Here is a 17,359-nt window from a genome sequence, read left to right on the forward strand (position 1 = left end):
AGTGGAAGAGTGGGGTAACATCTCACAGCAAGAACTGGAAAATCTGGTGCAGTCCATGAGGAGGAGATGCACTGCAGTACTTAATGCAGCTGGTGGTCACACCAGATACTGACTGTTTGTTCAGGGACACATTATTCAATTTCTGTTAGTCACATGTCTGTGGAACTTGTTCAGTTTAAGTCTCAGTTGTTGAATCTTGTTATGTTCATACAAATATTAACACATGTTAAGTTTTCTGAAAATAAATGCAGTTGACAGTGAGTTTCTTTTTTTGCTGAGTTTATATTATACATTTCTTCAAGTGCTGGATTTTCACCCAGAGTGGCCAATTCACCATTAATTCTGATCTTAACGCCAACCTTCCGATGCCCAAGGCTGTTCAGTCTGTACAGAGTGCAATATAGGTTATACCTTATGCTAAACAATGCATTACTGCAACATTATCTTCCGAGCTGGAAACATTTGAGAGCAAGACACATTACTGTAAATCTTTTAGAATAGCTTAGTGCTGAAGACTGAATGTGTTCATATTATCTTAATATTATATTTAAAGACTACTGTAAGGTGATAAGATGGAAATTATTATAATAACTCTTTATACAATGTGCTGAGCAGGGCCGGCTCCAGGCATAAACTTCATAAGCTGACGTTTAGGGCCCACAAAAGGCTAGAGCCGGCCCTGGTGCTGATTGACACCAGTATACTTCACGGGCAGGTTGTCTCTGCCAGTGGCATTCTGCAATCCAAATGTTTTTTCCTGTGGACCGCATCCACTGTCTTGGATGTGTAAAAATGGTTGAGGTGAAAAGTATTACAATTTTTTTTGCAATGAATGCTGTAATAAATGCTATTGTAATTAATGCTGTGATGAATATCTCATAAGATATGAACTGTCACAATTGTGTGCAACATACAGCACTTTTTAAAGATGTTTATTAGCTATTCCAGGGGGCCTTTGCTATTCAGACTCTTGCTGCATTCGGTCTGTCAATAGTGATCTAGGGGAAAGGAACAGTAAACATTTCAGTGTCGAAACTTCTTAAACTTGAGTGACACACTGAGACACTGAGATAATAATAATTAGGCTGGTCACTAGAAACACAATAATGGCGTATCCTCTCACAGAGCACGCACGCACACACATTCTTCCATAGTCTAGAAAGAGGAGAGGGTGGGAACATGGAAAGAAAAAAGGATAACATTAAAATCGTTTGCGAGGCAAACACGTTGATGGTAGGTGTGGTCTGTCTTGTTTAAACAAAACAGATTCTCTTCCGTGTTGTAGATCCAGTCTGCGCTCCTCCGCTGAAAGGTGCGAGGGGAGAGAATTAAAGCGTCACCACCAACCGCTTCGTTCGCAGCATCTCCGCTCAAAGCTACCGCGCTGTAGCCAGGATTTTTAAGTCTTCGTCCCATAATTGTTTTTCTTCCACCAGAGTTTCATAACTTTTTGCATCCAAAGATGAGTCTACACACGTCCCAGAGAAACCGCAAATCCGGTTCTAGGCCCGACCTGAGTGGGGGAACTCAACACTATGACCGGAGTGAAGTGCACGGTGGTAATGGATACGGACAGGAGTACATGGACGGCGCAGGATACAATACATACAGCTACTCAAAGACTTCAATGGGAGGTGGTGGAGGAGTACAGGGGTATGAAGGTTTTTATTTATTCTAAAGGCCATTCATTGTGCTGTATTACACAACTGTTGCTCTCACTTGACCGAATACCTATTTTAGTAAGCTAAATTCCTGCAGAGAGAAAATGCATTGTCCAAAGTGTTTCTATCTCCAATTGAAATCATCAAACACATTTTTGATTTCCTTCTAGTTCATTAATAACTTGATATCAAGATAATGGAATTCTTGAGGGAAATGTATGCAGTTGTCTGCCAGGGGCATTATACAATCCAAATGGTTTTTCCTGTGGACGCATCCACTGTCTATGATGAGGGATAGAGTTTGTATATTGTTATCTACAATGCAGTTGTCTGTCTATTCACTGGGAGGAATATTTGTATTACCACAAAAACCAGTAATACACACAGTAATTTTGTGCTGTGTGCAGTCCCATTTCATAATTTATTACCCTGCGTTGAGGTGTTTGTTTTGAAGGACAAAGCAGACTGCCTGACTGCTAAAACCATGACACTAAATGCAAATAAAACGTTTTATTGGAGCCTACATTAGTTAACATGTCAGACATGCATATTATGAGCACTGACAATTTATTTGCATGCATCCAAATAGATATGTGGAGTTGTTTTCATTGGAATATTTTCACTAGAGAGATCACTACTGACTGTTGCCGGGCTACCTAAACGCCTTGCTCTGGCCAAACGCTATGCCACGCCCACCGATTCTAGTTTATGTATGTAGTAAACATAGAACTGACACCATCTGTCTTTGTGCCTCTGTGGACAAGCTGCTGGGAGACTTAAACTTGAATTATAACTCACATGGAAACTGTGAGGCGTTGTTTAGACACCAGCTCTAACACACTTTTACTCCATTCCTGAGACCTATGTAGGAATCTAAAACATTCTATACTAGTATAGAGGTCATAGTTGATGATTACAGTATGAATAGCTGTAGAAAGACTATTCATATGACAACAAAGACCAACAGATCCTCTGGGAGCATGTAAAGCCACGTGAAGTTTCAGTCGCTCTTTAGCAGTTGCATTCTCTTTATATGTGAAGTTTTTAGTCTCTCTGCCACTCTGTGTTGTTGTGTTTGTAGGCTAAGGAAAAGCATGTCACTACTGGCAAAGGAAAAGCATGTCACTAGTCTTGAAAACCACTTCACAGGAAAAGCATGTCACTACTCTTGAAAACCACTTCACAGGAAAAGCATGTCACTACTCTTGAAAACCACTTCCCAGGAAAAGCATGTCACTACTCTTGAAAACCACTTCACAGGAAAAGCATGTCACTACTCTTGAAAACCACTTCCCAGGAAAAGCATGTCACTACTCTTGAAAACCACTTCAAAGGAAAAGCATGTCACTACTCTTGAAAACCACTTCCCAGGAAAAGCATGTCACTACTCTTGAAAACCACTTCATAGGAAAAGCATGTCACTACTCTTGAAAACCACTTCCCAGGAAAAGCATGTCACTACTCTTGAAAACCACTTCACAGGAAAAGCATGTCACTACTCTTGAAAACCACTTCACAGGAAAAGCATGTCACTACTCTTGAAAACCACTTCACAGGAAAAGCATGTCACTACTCTTGAAAACCACTTCACAGGAAAAGCATGTCACTACTCTTGAAAACCACTTCACAGGAAAAGCATGTCACTACTCTTGAAAACCACTTCACAGGAAAAGCATGTCACTACTCTTGAAAACCACTTCCCAGGAAAAGCATGTCACTACTCTTGAAAACCACTTCACAGGAAAAGCATGTCACTACTCTTGAAAACCACTTCCCAGGAAAAGCATGTCACTACTCTTGAAAACCACTTCAAAGGAACAGCATGTCACTACTCTTGAAAACCACTTCCCAGGAAAAGCATGTCACTACTCTTGAAAACCACTTCCCAGGAAAAGCATGTCACTACTCTTGAAAACCACTTCCCAGGAAAAGCATGTCACTACTCTTGAAAACCACTTCCCAGGAAAAGCATGTCACTACTCTTGAAAACCACTTCCCAGGAAAAGCATGTCACTACTCTTGAAAACCACTTCCCAGGAAAAGCATGTCACTACTCTTGAAAACCACTTCCCAGGAAAAGCATGTCACTACTCTTGAAAACCACTTCCCAGGAAAAGCATGTCACTACTCTTGAAAACCACTTCAAAGGATCAGCATGTCACTACTCTTGAAAACCACTTCCCAGGAAAAGCATGTCACTACTCTTGAAAACCACTTCCCAGGAAAAGCATGTCACTACTCTTGAAAACCACTTCAAAGGAACAGCATGTCACTACTCTTGAAAACCACTTCCCAGGAAAAGCATGTCACTACTCTTGAAAACCACTTCCCAGGAAAAGCATGTCACTACTCTTGAAAACCACTTCCCAGGAAAAGCATGTCACTACTCTTGAAAACCACTTCCCAGGAAAAGCATGTCACTACTCTTGAAAACCACTTCCCAGGAAAAGCATGTCACTATTCTTGAAAACCACTTCCCAGGAAAAGCATGTCACTACTCTTGAAAACCACTTCAAAGGAACAGCATGTCACTACTCTTGAAAACCACTTCCCAGGAAAAGCATGTCACTACTCTTGAAAACCACTTCCCAGGAAAAGCATGTCACTACTCTTGAAAACCACTTCCCAGGAAAAGCATGTCACTACTCTTGAAAACCACTTCCAAGGAAAAGCATGTCACTACTCTTGAAAACCACTTCACAGGAAAAGCATGTCACTACTCTTGAAAACCACTTCCCAGGAAAAGCATGTCACTACTCTTGAAAACCACTTCCCAGGAAAAGCATGTCACTACTCTTGAAAACCACTTCACAGGAAAAGCATGTCACTCTTGATTCATGTTTCCCCTTTGCCCATCCCTGCACATAGTCTATTCAATTAAGGCACATCGGAAGCATCCTTAGAAAACTAAATACTTGCTAGTTGCTGCAATAAGACCACAATTCATAACAGGAAACCACTGGGATCATTGATGTAAATCATTGATCAATGTTAAACATTTATTTAACGAGGACGTCACATTGAGGTCAGAAGAAGGGCCAGTTTTTTATAGGTTTGTTGACGGTGATGAGGATGATGATTACAATGTGCTATAGTGATGTTTATAGTAGGCTGATGATGATAATGATGTCTTCCATGTCTCCTACAGCCAATCCACCGCCAGTGCCCTCCAACAGAAGGCCTACATCCTGCAGGGCCAATGTCAGGAGTACCTGAGGAAGGCAGAACACTGCCTACAGGCTGTAAGTCACTACCTACCATAGAGACATAGAATAAGTGTTCTATTCTGTGAGTCACTTCATGTCCTGTCTGCTTTGAGATGCCTGCTTTGGTCCTGTTTTAGTCTAAAAACAGTTAGTCTGACAACAAGTACATGTAATCAGACAGTCTGACTAAGATATGTACCGTACCTGACTGTGAGGTATGAAAGCTGAGATAGTACTGTACTAATCCTACAGCCAATCACCCTTGACTTGCTTTAGTGGATTTGTTGTCTAAGTACAAGTAGTAGGAACATGAGGTTTCTTAAAAGTCAGGTCTATTGTGAGATGATCCATAACAGGTCATTATTATCTTTGGTAGACACTCACACACGATGAATCCTCACACCTGGCATGTGAAATATGCTCTGTCAGATGCGACTCCACCCTTTCCCTTTATGTTCTCAAATGAGCTTAAAACAGCTTTAGATATTTGTCTGTCAATCCAGGTTTTATCAGAATCATGTCTTTGTTTAAGTCATCATAACCAGTGAGATTATGTCTCATCTGTCCCTGTTATGTTTGACATGTTCATGCAGGAATGGCTGACTCAACGCGTGTGTGTGAGCATGAGTGCGAGTTTTTGATTCAATCTGCTTGGAATAAGTGTTTTTGATTATGAATGGTATGAAAGAAGGCCGTGTCAGCTTTTGTCTGGTACACAGTCTGCAGCAAACCCAGGGATTATCTTTAATCACACACCCAGGGAAAGTGCTAATTTGGCCATGACCTGTCACATTATAGTACACTACTTATAGTACACTACATTATAGGACACTACTACAATCTGATAGAAGTAATAGAAGCTGTCTGGACAGAAAGGAGATTTATACATTATTGTCCTGTCGTTAACTGGGTTTGAACTGAAGGACTCACCTGACTGAACATAGTCTACCGTATTCTCATTTGAGAAACCTAGAACACCAAGTCAAAGCTAGACTGAACGTAATGTACAAATCCATAATGTGCATCTCTTCCTGACATTTCCCTGTTGATCCTACAGGGCGGCGACTCTGGGCGTGCCACAGCCGAGGCAGAACGCTTCATGGCCATGGCCAAAGAGACCATAGAGCAGCTGAATGCGTGTGCTCGGGACCTGAGCCACATGGGCCAATCCAACGACAATGTGTTCCGAAGGTCAGTAGTCTCATGGTACCAAACCTCAAAACCATATTCTTGTTTGAAACCTAGAAAGGCTGGAGTCAAGGTTAAGAGGTAAAATATACAGAGCAATTATCACTACTACAGATTTTTATTTGTACAGGTTATTCTCATTGTGGCCGATTTAGGAAATACATTTATTTTTTACATGTTTTGATGCAAGTACTTCTCAGTATTTGGTATTTAGACTTACTTTATCTAGGTGTGCAACGAGCTCTTTGGGAGTGGCTCCCTTATGCACACTGAATGCACACACTGTAATTCAACCGCCAAAGAACCTCCCACATATTGGCCAACAGAAATAGGGTTTTCAGTACATTTATCTAAAGCAATCCCTTTCAATACAGTACCTTTTTTCATTTGAATTCCCGACAGATGTTCCCCACCCCAAATAATGTTGCTCAAACAGAAGGGGGAACTAGGTGGGGTTTTAGCAGGGGTTCTGAAAGACACTCATGGGGGTGTCCACTGAAAGTTGACCAGCAACAACAACTGGGGCCCAAAAGACACCCACCATGAACGCCCAAGAACAGGCAAACTATATTAAAACTCACATCAAAGTTAAAGACAGGAAGCGAACCAAAGAGTGGAGCAAAACAAAAACAGGGAAAATTAGATAAAGGATTGTCCTTCTAGAAATCAAATACGGAGCTCCAACTCAAGACAACTGGAGTATTGGGCCAGCCACTGTAATGTCACCTGGGCCAGCACAGGTGAAACACCTACCCACTAACGAGATGACAAACCAGCACAGGTGTAACATATACTGACTAACGAGGTGACACCAATCGGTGTGCCCCACATGCTAATGTCCAACCTCGAACTATAAATGGGAATGCCAAAGCCTGTAACAAGGCTCACTAGAATATATGAAGAGAATGGGTTCTGAGTATTAGGGATCAATGAAGAAAGCCATCAAAATATGCATATTCGTCTCTGTTTAGGAGATTTAAAAATACACTGATCTTATAAATGATTTAAGGGTTAGGAAAGTATTAATGAATTTACCTACTTCTTAAACAAAAACAGGTTTGGAGAGCCTTTACGCACAAGATATATTGGTGAATCAAAAATGCAGAGGTTTGATTCATCCTGAAAGTTGCCATATTCAGTTGTTCAATTCATGAATTTTGGAAGGGGAGAAAAGTCTACAAAGTTTGTTGAACAATAGTCATATAAATCTCCCTTAATCACTGATCATGGAACTGTGATGACAAAGGCTCACTCGTTGTGAACCATGCTCCAGGCTCCAGGTTTAAACTGCCACGTTTTGCCTGCGTTCCATATTGATACCAAACATTTTCACAACAGTGTTTACAGAGGAAACAACTACAGGTAGGCTAAATCAAACAATGTGGACTATTGGAATGATACAGAATGTAGTGACTGAAGGGAACTAACTGAAGGGAACTAACCCTAAATAAAGTTAAGGCCATACAATTTAAATTCTGCTTAACAGCACAGCATGTCATACTGTGGGAAAGGGGTATAAATACTTGTTATGTTGATATGCTTTTCAGTTTGCAGTCTTATGACTGATTTCACATTTGTCTCCAGAGATCATAAGATGAAATAGATCTAAAAAAAATAGGCATTTATATTTACAATCTCCAAATGGATGACTCATGTACCTAGCTCCTATCAATACAGTGAGCTCCAAAAGTATTGGGACTGTTACCAATGTTTTGGTCAATGTTGTTGTCCTTCCAATAAAACACCAGCTCTTTTGGAATGATACAACAACTATGAGTTTAAAGTGCAGAATCTCAGCTTTAATTTTAGGGTATGTTCATCCATATTGGGTGAACCATTTAGAAATTACACCACTTTTGTACATAGTCCCCCTGCATTTTAGGGGACCAAAAGTTTTGGGACAAATTCACTTATGTCTAAAGAGGTAGTAAAAAGTTAAGTATTTGGTCCCATATTCACAATGACTACATCAAGCTTGTGACCACAAATGATTTGGATTCATTTGCTATTTGTTTTGCTTGTGTTTCAGATAGTTTTGTGCCCAATAGAAATTCATAGTAAATAATGTCTTGTGCATTTTGGAGTCACTTTTATTGTAAACAAGAATAGTATATATTTGTAAACACTTCTACATTAATGTGAACGCTACCATTGTTAGGGATAATCCTGAATGAATCGTGAATAATGACAAAGTTACAGACGCACAAATATCATACCCCCAAGGCATTGCTAACCTCTCACCATTACAATAACAGGGGAGATTTAGTGGGGTATAATATTTGTGCGTCTAACTTTCGCACTCATCATTATCAGCACTCCTACTTTGAGAATCTTTGTGGATACGGGCCCAGTTCTGTGTTCATATCTTAGAAATCCCTTACTGCCTTCACTTTCCCAAACTGTTAGGGTCATGTATAGGCGTTGTTTAACTCTCTGTCTCTGTCTCTCCCCCTGCCTCCATAGTATTGATCTGTTTAGGGACCAGTTAAAGGGAGTCCACATGGCCGTATACGGGACCATGCAGAGGCGGAGCCGGGGGAGCAGGGGGAGTGGTGCATGGGAGGAAGCTGGGAGGAGCTTCAACGAGGCTATTGCCTGGATTGGACAGCAGAAGGTACAGAAAACCACACCCTACCCAGAGATACAGGATAGATGTGTAATGCTGTGTAGGAAGGCATATGCTATGGGATTGCATAATATTATTGCTGCCACCTGTACATCTTCAAAATATATCATGATAACTGCATGTAGTTGTGAGTCAAAAGGGGTGCTGACAACTTCTTGCAAAACATTCCCAGTGATATTTAGAATATTTAGGTCATCATTGTGAGACACTTGACCCTTTGACGCTTTTAGGAATTTCTCCCTCCCACACATAACGTTTTGATCCTGAAGGACTGGGGTGTGTAGGAGAGGCCAGTGTAGATAACACACTGACATTCTAATCTAGATCTGAATACACAGGAAATCCCACACCGCACTCGCACACAAATGCACGCATGCGCACTAATGCACGCACACACACGCAGTAAATAAAATAACCATAGCCCTTCTCTGACAATTCCCACTAAGACTGTTATCACAACCGCCGGTGACGTACGTCATCCCTGCCTGCTGAACACACCTTCCTATGCCAGCTCCTGCAACACTCTGGAGAATGAACAGAGAGCAGCTGGTGGGGAAGGTTATAATGACTGTGTAACAGTATAGCTTCCGTCCCTCTCCTTGCCCCTACCTGGGCTTGAACCACAACTGACACCCATGAAGCATCGTTACCCATCGCACCACAAAAGCCAAGGCTCTGCAAGGGGAACAACTACTTCAAGGTCTCAGAGCGAGTGACTTCACCAATTGAAACGCTATTAGCGCTCACCACTGCTAACTAGCTAGCCATTTCACAGCGGTTACACTCACCCCCCTTTTGACCTCCTCCTTTTCCACAGCAACCAGTGATCTGGGTCAACAGCATCAATGCAACAGTATAGCTTCCGTCCCTCTCCTCGCCCCTACCTGGGCTCGAACCAGGGACCCTCTGCACACATCAACAACAGCCACCCTCGAAGCGTCGTTACCCATTGCGCCATTGAGCCATTTCACATCGGTTACAACTGCAGCTTTGCCACTTATGTATTAACAGAAAATATCCAAATGTCATGTTAGCGGTAACCTTTTAGAAATGCATGTCAATTGTCGTGCCAAGTTGAAAGCATTCTTCTTATTTGCATATGCAGTAATTAGAGTTTTTTAAAGTTGTAAAGAATGCTTTAGAGTCCATCTGCCACTGTCAGACATACATCTCAATTAGGAGGGGTGGAGACCAGAGACACAGAAGGACAAAAACATTCTCACACGCCCACACTTCCCACAAACCGAGGTGAAAGTGAGACTATGTTATTGTGGTCTTCAGTGGATCAAACTCCATGTCTGCTGGTGAACTCCTGACATACTGTTCTTCCTTGGCTGTTTTTCTGTGTGTATTACAGCCTTACAGGGGTAACCATTCAGTCATACCTCGTGTTTCTCCATCACCACCGTGTGGCAATATGCAGCATTGTCTTCACAATAGTCAAATCAAATCAACGTTTATTGGTCACTACATAGTTTAGCAGGTGTTATTGCAGTGCAACAAAATGCTTATGTTACAAATAAACATGGGGTCAAAACTGGGTTTTCATAGACAGGTTGGTTGCTGTTGTGTGTTTTCAATATGTCTGGCCTCTGAGCGTTGGTTGAGATGTGTTAATGTTGTGTGTGAGAAGGTGTTGTTATGTGGTTATTACATGGTGGTGATATCTTTGTGTTCCAGCGTCTCATAGAAACCTCACCCTGGGGAGACGACTCTGCAGCCATCGAGCAGCAGCTGATCAGCCACAACAAGTTTCACAGCTCCATACAGAGAAGTGCAGAGGTGGACAGAGCCAAGGATGAATTGGTGTGTAGGATATATATATAAACAAACAAACCTATCACAAACACAGTTACTTTCACACTCTCATACATTCTATCTCTGTGTGTGCGATTCTGAGTTTGTGTGATTCTAGCTCCGTGTGTGTCTTTCCCTACAGTTCAAGAAAGGAGACAAGGCCAACCAGCACGCTCTGGATCAGGACTGGGACACACTGCAGGTGTGAGAGGGCTCTGGGGAAAACTCTCTCACACCCTGCATTACTTTATAATATGGTTGTTGTACCATATCCTATCTCTGTATGTTTGTGTTGTATTTAACATGTTGGTGTCCATCTGTCTGTCAGTTAGTCATGACACAACCAGGGGTGTAGTGCTGCCAGAGCGTGGAGCAGTGACGTGCATTCACTTCTTTACATTTGAGAATGCACAGAGCTGGTAACACTTTCGGGAAAATTCATTACATACATTTAAATAAATACCAATAACATTCCATGAAAAACTATAGAACTATAGGCTATGTGTGTACTGCTAAGGCCCGTCGGTGGCTTGAACACTTAGGGCAATCAGAACATGTCTGCCTTGAGGTTCAAGAATAGCACTACACCACTGGTAACAATGGATGTTTAACTTTATTGATTGTACCTAACTATAGATGTCTCACCATGTTTTGTGTGTCAGAAAATGTCTCATGGCCGTAGCAACCAGCTGAGAGAGCTGCAGCAAATTATTGAGGAGATCAGCAGAGAAATCATGTGGGTGAATGAGAGAGAGGAGGAGGAGCTGGTGTTCGACTGGGGGGAGAAAAACATTGACCTCTACATTCCCAAGAAGCAGGAGAGCTACTCGGTAAGGACTGGGTCAAGGGTTAAAGGTCAAGGGTCAGGGGGGAAGTGTCACAGTGGGAGGGGTGAAAGGCTAGTTCATTATCATTATCCCATAGAGGCCATACAGGATGTCTGTGTACCATATGGCACCCTATTACCTATTTAGTGCACTACTTTTCACCAGGACTCTGGTCAATGTAGGGAATAGGGTGCCATTTGGGGTGTATACTAGCTGTAATATTTCCTGATTGTTACCGATCCTTCCTGATGATTGGTAATGTTTGGTAATCTCTAGTCCCGTGACTGACACATCTAGTTTATTGTGTATCTGCATGTCATTATGTCTTGTTCATCTGTTTTGCATTCTGTTCCCTAGGAAACTATAATGCCAAACCACTGGGAGTTGTGCAATGAAACCACAGATCATTCTTCCAGTCCCAATGGGTCCCCAGGTCCTAACACTGTTTCTGTCTCTCCAGTTCTGCCCTAACTGTGTTGTTCTCTGACAGAAACTGATGAGTACCCTGGAGGAGAAGGAGAAAGACCTGAATAAACTGAAGTTGAAAGTGGACAGCCTTCTGAAGAACCATCACCCTGCCTCTGACAAGATCGAGGTGAGGAGAATATCTATTTGATTATTGATTATTAGCTGTTAGTCGCAACAGCTCCTCGTCCTGTGGCCCATGATACCTAGCAATATCTACTGCAGCTATCTACACTGAACACAATTATAAACGCAACCTAAAACCATTTTGAAGATTTTACTTAGTAACAGTTCATGTAAGGAAATCAGTCAATTGAAATACATTCATTAGGCCCTAATCTATGGATTTCACATGACTGGGAATACAGATATGCACATGTTGGTCACAGATACCTTACAAAAAAGGTAGGGACGCGGATCATAAAACCAGTCAGTATCTGTTGTGACCACCATTTGCCTCATGCAGTGCAACACATTGGCTTCACATTGATCAGGCTGTTGATTGTGGCCTGTGAAATGTTGTTCCACTCCTCTTCAATGGCTGTGCGAAGTTACTGGATATTGGCAGGAACTGGAACACGCTGTCATACATGTCGATCCAGAGCATCCTTAACATGCTCAATGGGTGACATGTCTGGTGAGTATGCAGGCCATAGAAGAACTGGGCCATTTTCAGCTTTCAGTAATTGTGTACAGATCTTTCGACATGGGGCCGTGCATCATCATGCTGCAACATGAAGTGATGGCGGTGGATGAATGGCACGACAATGGGCCTCAGGATCTCGTCACGGTATCTCTGCATTCAAATTGCCATCAATAGAATGCAATTGTGTTCATTGTCCATAGTTTATGTTTGCCCATACCATAACCCGACTGCCACCATGGGGCACTCTGTTCACAACGTTGACGTCAGCCAACTGCTTGCCATCTGCCCGGTACAGTAGAAACCAGGATTCATCTGTGTAGAGCACACCTCCAGTGGGCATCGAAGGTGAGAATTTGCCACTGAAGTCGGTTACGACCCCGAACTGCAGTCAGGTCAAGACCCTGGTGATGACGACGAGCATGCTAATTAGCTTCCCTGAGATGGTTTCTGACAGTTTGTGCAGAAATTATTTGGTTGTGAAAACCCACAGTTTCATCAGCTGTCCGGGTGGCTGGTCTGAGATAATCCCGCAGGTGAAGAAGCCGGATGTGGAGGCCCTGGGCTGGCGTGGTTACTCGTGGTCTGTGAGGCCGGTTGGACGTACTGCCAAATTCTCTTAAATGACGTTGGAGGCTGCTTATGGCAGAGAAATTAACATTCCATTCTCTGGTAACAGCTCTGGTGGACATTCCTGCAGTCAGCATGCCAATTGCACCCTCCCACAAATCTTGAGCCATCTGTGGCATTGTGTTGTGTGACAAAACGGCACATTTTAGTGGCCTTTTATTGTCCCCAGCACAAGGTGCACCTATGTAACAATCATGCTGCTTAATCAGCTTCTTGATAATCCAGGCACCTGAAAGGTGTGGCATATTTCGGTGAAGGGGAGATGCACACTAACAGGGATATAAACACATTTCTGCACAAAATGAGAGAAATAAGCTTTTTGTGCATATGGGAAATTTCTGGGATCTTTTATTTCAGCTCATGACACATTACACCAACACTTTACATGATGCAAATATATTTTTGTTCAGTGTCATTCGTTGTGATGGTTATCTTGATTCATTCATCCTTTAACCCCTCTATCCTTTTGTTTTTATTTCTTCCAGGCCTACATGGACACTCTGCAGACCCAGTGGAGCTGGCTCCTCCAGATCACCAAGTGTATTCATGTCCACCTGAAGGAGAATGCTGCATACAGCCAGTTCTTCAAGGAGGCCAATGAGACATACAGCAATCTGCAGAAGGAGCATGAGAACATCCGTAGGAAGTTCACCAGCGATAGGAACACACCTCTGGAAAACCTGCTGGAACTACTCAACGGCCTGGAGGTAAGACATGTATATCAGCACCACAGATGCTGTTCATCAAAGCACAAGACGAGACCCAAATGCAGATACAGGAGGCAGATGGTTTTGAGTCTTACATTGTTTATTAATCTAAAGGGGTAGGAGAGAGAGGTCGTGGACAGGCAAAAGGTCAAAACCAGATCCGAGTCCAGGGGGTACAGAGTGGTAGGCAGGCTCGTGGTCAAGGCAGGCAGAATAGTCAGGCAGGCAGGTGCAAAGTCCAGAAACAGGCAAGGGTCAAAACCAGGAGGACTAGAAAAAGGAGAATGCAAAAAGCAGGAGAATGGCAAAAACACTGGTTGACTTGGAAACATACAAGACGAACTGGCACAGAGAGACAGGAAACACAGGGATAAATACACCAGGGAAAATAAGAGACACCTGGAGGGGGTGGAGACAATCACAAGTGGAACAGATCAGTGCGTGACAGTTCAAGGCTATATCTCAAACAACCAATTCCCAATATAGTGCACTACGTTTGACTGTAGTCACACCAATTAAAAAAAACTGCACTACATGGGGAATAGGCAGTAATTTGTGAAGATACAAAAGTTCAATTGCTCCCCTTGTCCTCTGAAATGGATATTAACCTCTGACCCCTAACCTATGTGTCCAACAGAAGGAGAAAGAGTGGATCTTGGAGAATAAGAGGCAGGTGCAGCACCTGGTCAACATGTCCAAAAGCATCGTGAGGCTGAGACCACGTAACCCTGAGGAAGAGAAGAGCAGTAGTCCTGTTATGGTACAGGCCCTGTGTGACTTCAAACAAGACCAGGTCAGAGACGTATTTATTTAACCATGGAGTCATACTGAGACCAAGGTCTTTTACAGATGAGCCCTGAATGACAAATTACATCAATACACACATCAATATAAATACAAAATGCAAGGAGAAAGAACAACACGGTCATTAAAAACAAGCACATTCGTCAGTAATTAGGTCCTAAATCAGCCTACTGAATTGGCCTAGAGGCACCAAAACATAAAATGTAAGAACATTTAAGATTGTTCCACAAATAAGGCGCAAGAAAGGTAAATCAGCTTTTAGTTAACTCAGTAGAGACCAACAGAATTCCCAGAGTTAACCATTCCTGAGACTGGGTGTGGTAACTTGTATGTCAAGTTTAGTTATGATGTTAGGTACAGTGGGACTTTTTGTAAAAGGGCTTTATAAATGAAAACATAGCAATGTATCAAACTAGGAGACATCGAAGAGGGCCAACCAACTTTCTGGTAGAGAATGCAGTGAAATACTAAAACTGTCACCCGTAATAAAGAGCAGTGTGCTATGAGAAACTGCATCTAACGACTTTAATGAGGTGGCAGCTGTGTTCATATAGACGATGTCACCATAGTTTAGGACCGACAGAAACGTTGACTGAATGATCTGCTTTCTACTATTTAGCGAGAGGCAGGACCTATTTCTGTAGAAGAAGCCCGTTTTTTTTTTTTTAACTAACTCATCATTATGCTTTGTAAAAGACAGCTTTTCAACCTTCAAGATGCCCAGATATTTGTAAGCAGGGACACGATCAATATGCACACCATCCAAAATACATGTTTAAATCATCAGCTCCACTTTTATGCGCACTAGGGAACGACTTATACTTAAGTTTTACCAGCATTCCATAGTAATTTCAGGTCAACACAGTGTTTCTGTAATACAATGAATGCAGACTTTCTTCAGCTAGAGCCTGGTCAACTGTGGGGGCAATAGCAAACACAACAGTATCATCGGCATACAAGTGCAGGTTACAATTTTTTTACAGACAAGTCGAGATTGTTAATGTAAAAAGTACAGGACCCAGAATCGACCCCTGCGGGATACCTTTCGTAATATCCAGGAAACCTGATATCTGTCAAGTAATTTTTCAACCAGTTACATGCAGCCTGGTCTAGGCCAATTGAGGAACGCCTCTGAATTAGAGGTGAGTGATCAACAGTATTGAAAGCCTTTGAAAGGTCAATGAAGAGGGCAGCACAATGTTGCCTTTTATCCATACAGTTAACCACAGCATTTATAACTAGTGTTGCAGCAGAGATAGTGCTATGACCTGGTCTAAAACCCGACAGATGTACATTTAAAATACATTTCAAATATCAGAAAGATCTTAGCTGAGAATTAATCAAGGATTATATTTTAGCTAGGCAAGAAAGTAGAAATAGGGCAATTTTAATTGTTTAGGTCACATAAGGGTCTCTTCTCTCGTACACATTCTGTATTGTGCTCCACAGAAGGTGATTCTGAAGGGCAACGAGGGCATCCTAAAAGACAACTCCCAGCGTAGTAAGTGGCAGGTAACGGGACCAGGAGGACTGGACATGCTGGTGCCTTCTGTCTGTCTGCTGGTGCCACCACCCAATTCCCTGGGCATCAACCTGGCCAACAAGTAAGAACACTCGCATACACACACAGTACCAGTCAAAAATTCCACAAATGTACTTAACAAGGCACACCTCTTAATTGAAATGCGTTCAAATAGAAATTGTATTTGTCACATACAAGGTTAGCAGATGTTAATGCGAGTGTAGCAAAATGCTTGTACTTCTGGTCCCGACAGTGCAGTAATATGTAACAATTCCCCAATACACACATCTAAAAGGGGGAATGAGAATATGTACTGTGGCAGACCAGGGGGTTTGGTCAAGACATTTACACATATCAGACACGGACAGAGTAGGATTAGCTCCGTTTCAAGGGTGTTTATTTAAATACTAGATCAAAAAGGATAGGATAGGTCTCCCCCTGAGACCCTCTCCGGGATACCGTCTTCTGGGCGCCGGGTCTTGCTGTATTCTGTCGGGATCAAAACTGCACTCCTGTTACCTCTGTAACCGTCCCCAACTATACGGGAGTTCTTTCTTCCCCCCCATCCCCAACTATACGGGAGTCCTTTCTTCCCCCCCCTCCCCAACTATACGGGAGTCTTTTCTTCCCCCCATCCCCAACTATACGGGAGTCCTTTCTTCCCCCCCATCCCCAACTATACGGGAGTCCTTTCTTCCCCCCCATCCCCAACTATACAGGAGTCCTTTCTACCCCCCATCCCCAACTATACAGGAGTTCTTTCTTCCCCCCCATCCCCAACTATACAGGAGTCCTTTCTACCCCCCCATCCCCAACTATACGGGAGTACTTTCTACCCCCCCATCCCCAACTATACGGGAGTACTTTCTACCCCCCCATCCCCAACTATACGGGAGTCCTTTCTACCCCCCCCATCCCCAACTATACAGGAGTCCTTTCTACCCCCCCATCCCCAACTATACGGGAGTCCTTTCTACCCCCCCATCCCCAACTATACGGGAGTCCTTTCTACCCCCCCATCCCCAACTATACGGGAGTCCTTTCTACCCCCCCCATCCCCAACTATACGGGAGTCCTTTCTACCCCCCCATCCCCAACTATACGGGAGTCCTTTCTTCCCCCACTCTCCCTGTGTGCTGTCCTTCTGGCAGCTTTATGGGACTTGCACAGCTGGTGAGCAATCAGCCCTTGATTACTCACCAACTCCCAATCAGCCCCAATTAGTCTTGGCCGGAGAGCCCGTCGAGACCTGGCACGTCCAGCAGATGGAGCCAATGCCTTGT

The 17,359-nt window shown here is 43.0% G+C and overlaps 1 protein-coding gene across 3 annotated transcripts in view; it reads left to right on the forward strand.

The window, feature by feature from the left end:
• Window positions 1-1,289: 1,289 nt before the first annotated feature.
• Window positions 1,290-17,359, forward strand: part of LOC139409424 (desmoplakin-A-like) — a 39,885-nt gene continuing 23,815 nt past the window's right edge. The window contains exons 1-11 of one of the 3 annotated variants that reach the window (XM_071154566.1): window positions 1,290-1,653; window positions 4,810-4,903; window positions 5,925-6,058; window positions 8,519-8,669; window positions 10,362-10,487; window positions 10,621-10,680; window positions 11,141-11,308; window positions 11,796-11,900; window positions 13,529-13,750; window positions 14,388-14,543; window positions 16,004-16,158. In XM_071154566.1, coding sequence (XP_071010667.1) covers window positions 1,463-1,653; window positions 4,810-4,903; window positions 5,925-6,058; window positions 8,519-8,669; window positions 10,362-10,487; window positions 10,621-10,680; window positions 11,141-11,308; window positions 11,796-11,900; window positions 13,529-13,750; window positions 14,388-14,543; window positions 16,004-16,158 — 1,562 coding nt within the window. In that variant the 5' untranslated portion in view covers window positions 1,290-1,462. The remainder of the gene's footprint in view (window positions 1,654-4,809; window positions 4,904-5,924; window positions 6,059-8,518; window positions 8,670-10,361; window positions 10,488-10,620; window positions 10,681-11,140; window positions 11,309-11,795; window positions 11,901-13,528; window positions 13,751-14,387; window positions 14,544-16,003; window positions 16,159-17,359) is intronic. The other 2 variants (XM_071154565.1, XM_071154567.1) reach the window with 2 other exon arrangements.

This window comes from Oncorhynchus clarkii, chromosome 5, assembly GCF_045791955.1.
Source record: "Oncorhynchus clarkii lewisi isolate Uvic-CL-2024 chromosome 5, UVic_Ocla_1.0, whole genome shotgun sequence".
NCBI lineage: Eukaryota > Metazoa > Chordata > Actinopteri > Salmoniformes > Salmonidae > Oncorhynchus > Oncorhynchus clarkii.